Raw genomic sequence first — 11,164 nt, 5'->3', positions numbered from 1 at the left:
TCCAGTTCCACCCTACATCCTGCCCTATGCGGAGAGAACTGGGCCTGCTTGACCTCAGCCTCTCTCACCCAGCCTCTCTAGTGGCCCGAGGAAACTCCGGAGTTTGGAAAGTTCCTCCCTACTCCAGCGGAGCTAGGGGGACACTGGTGGTGGCCAGAATAGGGAAAAGAGCCCAGGCGCGAGCCAGGTGAGGTAGCCTCTGAGGGAGAGGCCAGAACTTCATTACCATACAGCTGAAGACGCACCCCCACCATTTCGAGAGCCACGCCCCCCACCTCCCTTTCGGACCACTAGTCCAGGCGCTAGCACGAGCCCGGAGGTAGTGGGGGTGGAGTACAGAAGAGAGAAGGCACGCGTTGGGCACGCCCCGCTGCTCAGAGTGACATGCCTGTCAGGTGCAAAGGAGACCAGAGTCTTAGACGCTTGGCCCTTTGCCTTGCTTGGAATGGCCACGGAAAGGTTAACGCGTCCGATGGCTTCCCTGCGGTGCTGGGGACGCGTGGTGGGTGGGTGCTCCTAGGCTGGAGGCCAGCGAGGCACGAGCTGCCTAATATCTGGGAAGGAAAGGGAGATCCAAGTCCCCTGGCGCTGGTTTTCGCTTTCCTGGTTTAAGTTCTCCCCACCTGCTGGAGGACTATAGGTAGCTAATGCCTGAAGCAGATGCTCCGCCTACGGGGACCCGTTAGAATTTCCACCCTCAAGACCATCCGGAACCACCTCACCTCCCGCCGCATCACTGGGCTACCCTCCTATCCTCCGGTGGCAAGGGTCTCAGCCTTTAACCAGCCGGTCTCTGAGGACTGCTCCCTGGGCACGCGCAGAGCTGGGAGCCCAGAGGTTGGAAGAGGGGCGGGGACCTGCGCCCTACTGGCTAATTGACAGGGGGAGCGGCGGGGGCGGAGGCCCCCTCCGGTGGGTGCTGGGACTGTAGCCACTAGAGGCTTGGAGGGGAGGGGAGAGTGACCATGAGTCTGTCTGACTGACAGGCTGAGAGCCAATATATATAAGAAAGGCTCCGGAGCGAGCAGGTTTCAGTAGCGGCGCTGCTCGCCGGCCAGGATCCCGAGGCCAAGAGCCTCAACCGAAGCCGCTTGGGTGCAGTGTACCCCGGCACTAGCCCGCTTGAGGCCCTAGGATTAGTTCCAGGACACATACTTAGAGCGACCACCGCCCAGTCGCCTTCACCTGGATTACCTACGGAGGCATCGAGCCGCGGAGTTTTCGAGAAGGCGACAAGGGAGCAGAGTCCCGAAAGGAATCAGCTTTTCAGGAACTCTGCTGGCAGACAGCGGTGCCGGGAGAGCGACATCCCTAACAAGCAGATTCAGAGTCCCCGGGTGGAGAGGACACCCCAAGGAATGACGCCTGCGTCCCGGAGCGCCTTTCACTGGGCGCTACTGCTGCTGGCGGTACTGTGGCCGCAGGTAACGTCCCGCGCCCTCTCCGTCCCCTCCCGCAGCGCTCCCGGCTTGCGTCCCGGCGCCCGCTGAACCTGACCGCTCTCCTCCCTCCTTTTCTCCGTCCCTGTGCAGCAGCGCGTCTCGGGCTCCGGCATCTTCCAGCTCCGGCTGCAGGAGTTCGCCAACGAGCGCGGTGTGCTGGCCAATGGGCGGCCCTGCGAGCCCGGTTGCCGGACTTTCTTCCGCATCTGCCTTAAGCACTTCCAGGCAACCTTCTCACCGGGACCCTGCACCTTCGGCAGCGTCTCCACACCGGTATTGGGCACCAACTCCTTCGTCGTCAGGGACGAGAATAGCGGCGGTGGTCGCAACCCTCTTCAGCTGCCCTTCAATTTCACCTGGCCGGTAAGCTCAACCTGTGTCATTAGTTTCCCCATCAAACCTGAATGCACTGGGAGATCACCGAAGGCAAAAGAAGGGGGAGCGCTCATAAACCAGAGCCTCTCTCCTAAGCGCCTCCCTGAAGAGCCCCTGGCCTCTTTCTCCTGCTCTCCCCCATCTCCATAGGTCCATCCCGGAGAGAGCTTTCACAAGTCTTTCTTCTTCCCAGTTTCTTGCCCTTCCTTCAACCCAGTTCTTGGGATACGAGTTTCATTACCAATACCCCGTCGCTGCACCGCCCGCCCACCCCCAGCTCTCACTTACACTCCAGCATCCCACATCCCTCCCCTGCCTTCTCAACTCGCGCGCTGCGCTGCGCAAACACCAGTTATGTTGACCCGAGCTCGGTAACTGTATCCCGCAATTAGATTAATTAAACAGGCTGCCGCGAGGCACCCCCTCCTTTCCCGCCCTGCTCATATCGCTATCTCTGTCCTCCCCCCCCCCCCTTTTGCTTCCCAGGGTACCTTCTCACTCAACATTCAAGCTTGGCACGCACCGGGAGACGACCTGCGGCCAGGTGAGTATCTCACTCCTCAGCCACAGGGGGGCGACATCACGCGACGCCGAAAGAGTTAACCTGTTATAGGCGGGGGAAACGCGGGCTTGGGGGTGGGGGCCAGGACGCTTAGCTTGGCTGGAGCTGCGCCCCGCGCTGGACGCTCGGATTCCGCTTGCTGCCTGGACTCAGAGCACAATTGCGTTTCCTGCGGGTTATTTTTGGCGTGGGAACGCGGGGAGCACGGCGGTGAGAAAGGCCGAGGCTGCCAGCGCCGCTGACGGGCCCCTTCCTGTATTTTACACCTTTTGCGAATTCCGCTCCTTTGGAAAGGGAATAATGGCTTTGGGATGTTGTTCTGACACAGAGGAAAAGGATATTTCACCAGCACAACAATTCTCACTTTGAAAAGGAAAAAAAAAATGACCTACCTCTGGAGCAGAACCCCTGAAACTGCACCAAAGAACCCCTTATTCCCAAATCTCGAGTCAGAAAGTTCCCCCTTTTAATTTTTTTTTTTTTTCCATTTTGACCTCTTTTCCTCTTTCCCCTCCGTATCTGCCTCCACAACCCTGGGATATCTTAACATCCGTCTATTGTACCCTTTTTGAATGCTATCAAGCCCCCTGCACATGCACACACCCAGGGAAGCTAAGTAGCAAGACTGTGGGACCCTCTGTTCTGTGTTTGCTGGCAGGTGGGGTTATCGGGATAACTGGTCCGGTTGTTAAGGACCGCCACAGTCAAGGCTAAAGTGGCCTCCGTCTTTCTCTGACCCGGTGCTCTCCCTGCAGAGGTTTTACCAGTTGATGCACTTATCAGTCAAATCACCATCCAAGGCTCCCTTGCTGTGGGTCAGAATTGGCTACCAGATGAGCAAAACGACACCCTCACAAGACTGCGCTACTCTTACCGGGTCATCTGCAGTGACAACTACTATGGAGATAACTGTTCCCGCCTGTGCAAGAAGCGCAATGACCTCTTCGGACACTACGTGTGCCAGCCAGATGGCAGCCTGTCCTGCCTGCCCGGTTGGACTGGGAAATACTGCGATCAGCGTAAGCAGCCAGGCTCCCACCGGAATGGAAGGGAGGAGATTTCCCCCAAGAAAGTGTTATATAGTTGTCTCAGCTTCCCCTCAGAGTGGGTCTATGCTGCCTCCCAGCTGGGCCTCAAGTCTACCTGGGGATACTGTAACCTGGGACTCAGAGCCTCCTCCCCAGCTGGTATAAGCCCACAAGGATCCCTGTTATTCATTTCGTCCAGCATGCTTCTCTCCCACCCCCTTGTCCCTGGTTCCCTTTAAGATAACCATGGCTCCTCTTGGAGGCCAATAGTAGGAAATGAGCTCAGGAGAGCAGGACGGGAGATAGAGGCTTTGGTACCAAAACCTCATCCAGCCCTATTTCCTTTTTTTAGCTATCTGTCTTTCTGGCTGTCATGAACAGAATGGTTATTGCAGCAAGCCAGCGGAGTGCCTGTAAGTTGGGGACAGGAAGCGGGATAGGGGGACTCTTCTTTGTAAGCAGGCCTCCCACCTTACACTCAGCTTCTCTTCTGCCCTATAGCTGCCGTCCAGGATGGCAGGGCCGCCTATGCAACGAATGTATCCCCCACAATGGCTGTCGTCATGGCACCTGCAGCATCCCCTGGCAGTGTACCTGCAATGAGGGCTGGGGAGGTCTGTTCTGTGACCAAGGTGAGTGAGGGAAGGAGAGATGGGGTGGCAGGGGCTGAAACTAGAGACAGTGACTGGACTCTCTTACTTGGTGATGGCTGACTAGCTTTCCTATTACTGGTCAAGGATCTTAGGACTTGTATATGTGCACGCATGTGGTGCTGGGGATGGAACTCAGGGTACTACAATACTACCTGTGAGCTACACCCGAGCTCCATCTTGGGACTTTTAAAGACTCTTTTCAACTCCCCTAGAATGGGATGATGGGACATTCTTCTCCAGGTACATAAGACTAAAGAGGCCCAAGGGGTAACAGCTTGGGAGCCTGGAGCTCATGCTCATAAAGTCTAGCAAGACCAAAGAGAAAGGGAGGCCGAGCTCTGTTCCTCTTTCTGCCTTTAGTTACCTATTAACCTCTGAGTGTTTGCTCACCTTCCAAGGCTGTTTGAGCAGCTCTCCCCTAAACAGCTGTCTGGTGGGGTGTGCCTACTGGCTGCCCTGGGCTGTGGCCAACCTGGGCCTCTGGGTGGAGGGAACATCTAACTGCCTTTTTTAGTGTGGGCACAGCCACCTGCCTTTCTCCAGCCACACTTGCCAGGCAGCTGCCTGGGCTCACGCAGTCTCTACCTGGTATTTGAGGGTTGCTACTCCTCAGCCTACACAGGAGTCTATGAGCCTCAGCCTTGAGAGAGGGAACCTTTTCTTCTGCATCCCTGTACCCAGCTGCATCCTCCCGTTTTCAGGGTCAAGCACTGTGCCTGCTGCCATGGAAACACTGCCCAGGCCCGGAGAGGATGGGGAGGGGGGTTGCCATGCTGGAAAAAGCTTGCCTATGCCCTGACTTTTTGCCAGCATGGAATCCAGTCCTTGTATGTTCTTATTCTCTCCTCTCTCTCTCTCTCTCTCTCTCTCTCTCTCTCTCTCTCTCTCTCTCTCTCTCTCTCACACACACACACACACACACACACACAGAACTTTCCTCATTTTTCTGTCCCCAGCACACCCACACCCACACAGCTGGTTCCTTGCTTTCTTCCTTTCTGTCATGCACATTTGCTCCCAGGCAATACAGTCATATACTCAGTGTATGCAAACACAACCCTACAGCCCCCTCTGTTTGTTTTGTCTGGCTCTCCCTCCTTGCTCTTCTCCAATAAGAAAATAAATAGCTATCATTCAAAATACACATTTAACACGTCCTTTAGAAAATGCTTGGTCCAGTCTGCGGTGATTCTCATCTCCCTGCTACTCTTTCCACGTGCTGAAATTTCACTCCTTCATCTAGGTCCTTTTTGCTTGCACCTCCTTCATGAAGCCTTTTGTGACTTCCTCATTGGCTGGGGCCTTAGCTTCACCCCCTCCTCCTCTTCATCCTGCCCCGATGGGCAGCAGGTAGCGTTTGTGAGCTTACACAGCAGGACACTGACCAGTTGTGCTGTGTTTATGTGTGGTTTAAGGTACTTCAACACTCATGATTTCACCGACAGAGGAAGAGGGATGCCTGGGCCCGGGAAACTTTGAGTTGGAGCTTCTTTGGGCCAAACACAGGGTGACTTCGCTTGTAGGTGGGAGGCTACATGGTCCCACTCAGCTGGTTGCTTCCTGCCTCCACAGATCTCAATTACTGCACCCACCACTCCCCATGCAAGAATGGAGCCACGTGTTCCAACAGCGGGCAGCGGAGTTACACCTGCACCTGCCGCCCGGGCTACACTGGTGTGGACTGCGAGCTGGAACTCAGCAAGTGTGACAGCAACCCCTGTCGGAATGGCGGCAGCTGTAAGGTGAGATGCAAGCCAGCAGCACAGGGAGGCAGAGGTCTAACCAGGTAGCATCCAGGCATGCGTATCTCCATAGATATGCAACCTGGAGAGGCACTATAGGCAAGCAGAGGCTAGCTGCCGACCTCCTATATCCTTGCCTCATCCCCAGGGTCTAACTTTAGCCTGTTTATGATCTCTCTCCAGGACCAGGAGGATGGCTACCACTGCCTGTGTCCCCCGGGCTATTATGGTCAGCACTGTGAACATAGTACCCTGACCTGTGCTGACTCACCTTGCTTCAATGGGGGCTCCTGCCGGGAGCGCAACCAGGGGGCCAGTTATGCCTGTGAATGCCCCCCTAATTTCACTGGCTCCAACTGTGAGAAGAAAGTGGACAGGTGCACCAGCAGCCCATGCGCCAACGGTGAGTCCTTTCTGTCACCTTCCTAACCCGCTGAAATGGCCCTGGGGCCAGATCTCCTGAGAGAGAGAGACAGAGAGACAGAGAGACAGAGAGACAGAGAGAGAAAGACCTGTCTTCTCCTCTGGGCAAACTCACCGACTCCCCTTTGCTGTGGAGGGTGGACACCTTGCATAATTGGGGGTGGTACTTTGGAGGAGAGCTAGGTGACAGGTAGTGCCCCATCCTATATGGATGAGCCCAAATCTCCTGAGGGTTGCCAAGTGACCCTCCTCAGGAAGCTGTGAATTAGAAAGGATGTTGGAGGCTTCACACTCCTTCTCAGGGAAGGCCAGTAGATGCTTGGAGCTCTGTGCCTTGAGGCCTCTTCCCCACGCTCCCCTAGAATGAGTGGGGCACAAAATATCTAGACTATCCAGCACTTTTGGATACACAAAACCCGCTGGTAATCTTCATGTATTTGGTCAACAGGTGACTGTCTATAAGGCAGGCAGGCAGGCAGTAGTTAGGGAGCTGCTGAGGGCCTGGGGGTAGCAATGTACTACCTCCAGCCACAGTTCTGTCATCCTGGAGGGGGAAGGCGTAAAAGAACGCCTTTGGTGTGGCTGCGAGGATGGAATTAAAGTGGTAATTGCACCTACATGAGTGCTTCCTCTATCTGTGTGTCTGTGCTTGCCTCAGTGGCTTCGCTACCTGAGCCTCAGAGCTACCTGGAAACTTTAACAGGTGGAGAAACTGAGGCTAAGGGATCAGGGATCAGATCCTCTGCTAGAGAGAGCAAAGCAAGCGTATCTGTTGTACCCTCAAATTCTGTAAGATGCCAGTAATTTATACAATGGCCCACAGAGGCATGGAGAACCAGGGTCAGCCCAACTCCAGGACGTCAGAGTCTTGGTACAGTTCCTTTCGTAGAGGGCTCTGTCCATGCAGCTGAACACAGCGGGTAGAAGGGCCAAGCTCATGGGTTAGGCCTATGCCCTTCTCCTGGGAATTTGTAGGCTATTGCTGACTTGGGTCCTATGTCCTTACAGGGGGCCAGTGCCTAAACAGAGGTCCAAGTCGCACCTGCCGCTGCCGTCCTGGGTTCACAGGCACCCACTGTGAACTCCACATCAGTGACTGTGCCCGAAGCCCCTGTGCCCACGGGGGCACGTGCCACGATCTGGAGAATGGGCCGGTGTGCACCTGCCCCGCTGGCTATTCTGGCAGGCGCTGTGAGGTGCGGATCGCCGGCGATGCCTGTGCCTCAGGGCCCTGTTTCAACGGGGCCACCTGCTATGCGGGCCTCTCAGACAACGTCGTCTGCAACTGTCCTTACGGCTTTGTGGGCAGCCGCTGCGAGTTTCCCGTGGGCTTGCCACCCAGCTTCCCTTGGGTCGCTGTCTCCCTGGGCGTGGGGCTGGTGGTACTGCTGGTGTTGCTGGGCATGGTGGCGGTAGCCGTGCGGCAGCTGCGACTTCGGCGGCCCGACGATGGCAGCAGGGAGGCCATGAACAACTTGTCAGATTTCCAGAAGGACAACCTAATCCCGGCTGCCCAGCTCAAGAACACCAACCAGAAGAAGGAGTTGGAAGTGGACTGTGGCCTGGACAAGTCCAACTGTGGCAAACTGCAGAACCATACATTGGACTACAATCTGGCTCCAGGACCCCTGGGGCGGGGGACCATGCCTGGGAAGTATCTCCACAGTGACAAGAGCTTAGGGGAGAAGGTGCCACTTCGGTTACATAGGTGAGCCATACTTGAAAGCCCAGGGCTTTGCTGTGGAGGGTTACATATTTTGATGGGATCTCCCAGGCTGAGTGGCAGTCTGGCGTCAGATCCTGGCTGCTTTTCAACCAGTAGGGGAGGGGCTATGGTACTGACTGCAAGATACTCTAATTGCATTTCCGCAGGGAGCCGGGCTCAGTGGCACACACTTGTAGCCTTAGCTACTTAGGCTGAGACAGGAGGATGGCAAGTTTGATGCCAACCTGGGCGACGTAGGAGATCGTGTTTCAAATCAAAATGAAATGGCTCAGAGGGTCCAGGCACCTGCTGCCGGGACTGATAGCCCAAGCTTGATCTTCAGTCCCCACATGTTAGAGGGAGGTCACAGACTGCTGCAAGCTGTCCTCTGACTTCCGCAGTGTGCAGAGGCATGCGCACATTCACACATATGTGTACACACACACACACACAAGTGTAACACTTTTTCTTTTAGACAGTTTCTCTGTGTAACCTTAACTGTCCTGGAACAGTTCACTCTGTAGACCAGGCTGGTCTTGAACTTAGAGATCCACCTGCCTCTGCCTCCTGCTGGGATTAGAGGCGTGCAGCTCCACCGCCCGGCTTCTTCTAAGGATCTCTTACTAGGGAAGCCCCTCCTGGTCATTCATCCATTCTCCACTCCCAAATACCAACTGTCCACAGTGCATCTCTTAGGTTCGCCATCTTTCCACAGTACGGCTTGTCTCTAGCGGCAACACTGCCCTTTTCTAGGTCTGTGACCGCTGGTTTGGTTGAGTCCTGTGGCTTCTGGGGGCCTGTTTTAAGTACCTGCCCCCAAAGGCCAGCACTGAGCACTCCCCACCCACTTCATTCTGGACCACTGCAGCACACACCCTTTAACTCTCTGGGATGGAGATCAGCACCTTGTCCCCTCTCCAGTCCACGCCCCCCCCCCCCCCCCGCCATTCTTACCTGCCTGTCTTATGTTCCTTCAGTGAAAAGCCGGAGTGTCGAATATCAGCGCTATGCTCCCCCAGGGACTCCATCTACCAGTCAGTGTGTTTGATATCAGAAGAGAGGAACGAATGTGTCATTGCCACAGAGGTGAGTTCTGGGCTGGCCCAACCGGTCAGCACGTCCCCTACTGCCTTGTGTGCATGGGAAAAGGTCCTACCCACCAGCAGCCTCATTCCTGAAGGGGTGGGGCAGAGGTCTCTTCCTTGGTGTTTAGTGGCTCCTGGGTCCCCTGCTGGCCTCATTGCCACGAAGGGTGTGAAACAGGAACCAGGTGGTATGCCTGACTTGGCAGCTGCACCAATGAAAGGGACAAAGTTAAGGAGACAGGGGAACTTCGGGTAGAGCCAGGAAGGACAGCTATGGTACTGGCTACCTTTCGGGCACTAGTTCCCAGTTGCCTTTGCGTGAAAACAGTTGCTATGTTTGCCCACTCCTTGCCACTGGCTTCCTCCATTGTACCTCCCACCACATTAGTACAAACTCCCAGACACTTGTATGTCTTAGGGCAGAAGACTGAGGAGAATGTCCCTCCCAGAAAGGCCCAGATCCCCAGAGACAGTGCCTATCCGCAAGATAACCATCTTTCATTTTGTGAATGCTCCCCAGGTATAAGGCACGAGCCCACCCAGACACCCAGCTTTGGCCCCGCAGCTGGGCCTTCCTTCTGCATTTGTTTACATTGCACCCCGGATGGGACGTCTTTAGTATGCACAGTGCTGCTCTGAGGAGGAGGAGGAGGGGATGGCATGAACTGGACAGACTGTGAACCTGCCAAGAGTCGCACCACCTCTGCACGCCTTCAGGAGTCTGCCTGGCCTCAGACGGGCAGCCCCACCAACAAGGGGAGAGCCGAGGAGCTGGAGGAAACCTGTTGAGCTGACATCTAAGGTGCCACTTGGACTTGCTCTGCCAGCAGCGGCCATCATGGGGCTCTTGACTGTTCTTCAGAGAGTGGCAGTGGCCCCAGGAGGTCTTGGAGCTGCTGTGGCTCCCATGGGCATCTGTGTTTCCAAAGTGCCTTTGCCCAGGCTCCGTCATGACAGCTGGGCTCAAATGAGAGAGGAGAGAGGAGGTTTGCAAGGGACCGGCCTCCTGTAGGCAGGAAAGCTGTGGTGTTTGGCTTTTGGCTGAGCTACCCTGCAGGCGAGGTAGAGAAGTGGTTCTTGCCTCCAACCATATCGTGTGGGGTGCCACTTAGCCTAGACCCTCTGGGCAAAAGGTGGTAGATCACCTCTCACTGGTCCTGGTGCCTTGGGGCTTGTGTGAACAGATAGGCTTAGGGCCTGCCCCTTTGCCAGCAAGGGTTTCAGCACCAAGTGGGGAGCTCAGGGCCTTTATGCTAAAATTCCAATGAGGGAGGTCACGGGTGCTGCTGTGGCCTAGGCCCCTTCCTCCCTCGTGCCCATTTCTGTGCCCTTGAGCCTGGGCTCTGTCAGTGCCCACTGCTGCCCCAGACCACCCTTGAAGCCGATCTTCAGAAATCAATAATATGAGGTGTTTTTTTTTTTTTGTAGTTTATTTTGGAATCTAGTATTTTGATAATTTAAGAATCAGAAGCACTGACCTTTCTACATTTTATAACATTATTTTGTATATAATGTGTATTTATAATATGGAACAGATGTGTACAGGAATTTATTACTTCTTGGGTCCTGTCTTTGTAATGGGAGAATGGGACCCCTCTCTTCTCCCTGCCTTCCTACCCCAAATATTTGGGAGCCCCTTCTCTTCTTGCTGGAACCCGAAGGGCCTCTGCATGCTGGGGTTTGGTGTGTTATGTGGAAGGCCTGTGTCTCTGTAGGGTCTTTGGGGAGCCTACCCTCATCCACCTCATCCCCAGGCCAACCTTCTACACCTGGTGGCTTTGAGACCAGATGCCACTACCCCACTTTATGCTGCCACCAATCCAGCCCATGACGCTATATTTCCCCTGCCTGGAAACTCTCTTCCCTTTCCCCAAGCCCGAGAAGGAGCATGGGAGCTTGATTTTCTCCTATTGAGGAGGATTCTCTCATTACTTATTCAAAAGGCCTCTCTTATTAGATCATGGGTTAGGTCCCCGCTGGGCACTTCCTCCTGCTGGCATCTGCTGTTTTCTCAGTACCATTGAGGGATTGATCTGGCATGGGATGGGGAGGGAATTTGCCCTGGGTTTGTCTTTCTGGCAGCTGGACAGAGCTGAAGGGATGGATGAGGCTGCAAGGAGTGGGGGTCAGAGCTCTCCTCAGGCTGAGG

The 11,164-nt window shown here is 55.2% G+C and overlaps 1 protein-coding gene across 1 annotated transcript; it reads left to right on the top strand.

Annotated features, from left to right (window-relative positions):
- Positions 1-1,047: 1,047 nt before the first annotated feature.
- Dll4 (delta like canonical Notch ligand 4) lies at positions 1,048-10,561 on the top strand. The gene is made up of 11 exons (XM_057780787.1): positions 1,048-1,424; positions 1,533-1,805; positions 2,304-2,361; positions 3,135-3,398; positions 3,760-3,820; positions 3,909-4,039; positions 5,633-5,802; positions 5,986-6,205; positions 7,234-7,933; positions 8,908-9,016; positions 9,536-10,561. The coding sequence occupies exons 1-11, from the start codon at positions 1,359-1,361 to the stop codon at positions 9,539-9,541; spliced, it is 2,058 nt and encodes a 685-aa protein (XP_057636770.1). The 5' UTR covers positions 1,048-1,358; the 3' UTR covers positions 9,542-10,561.
- Positions 10,562-11,164: the final 603 nt, after the last annotated feature.

The sequence above is a fragment of the Chionomys nivalis genome, chromosome 9 (assembly GCF_950005125.1).
Source record: "Chionomys nivalis chromosome 9, mChiNiv1.1, whole genome shotgun sequence".
NCBI classification, from domain to species: domain Eukaryota; kingdom Metazoa; phylum Chordata; class Mammalia; order Rodentia; family Cricetidae; genus Chionomys; species Chionomys nivalis.
This window is presented reverse-complemented; position numbering and strand designations above follow the sequence as displayed.

What these genes read in the sequence shown, in the direction of transcription:
- Dll4 (XM_057780787.1), top strand. Translation starts at nt 1,359, where the DNA reads ATGACGCCTGCGTCCCGGAGCGCCTTTCACTGGGCGCTACTGCTGCTG. An exon ending in AGGTCTGTTCTGTGACCAAG is followed by an intron (nt 4,040 to 5,632) that starts GTGAGTGAGGGA and finishes CTGCCTCCACAG; the next exon opens with ATCTCAATTACTGCACCCAC. An exon ending in CAGCAGCCCATGCGCCAACG is followed by an intron (nt 6,206 to 7,233) that starts GTGAGTCCTTTC and finishes ATGTCCTTACAG; the next exon opens with GGGGCCAGTGCCTAAACAGA.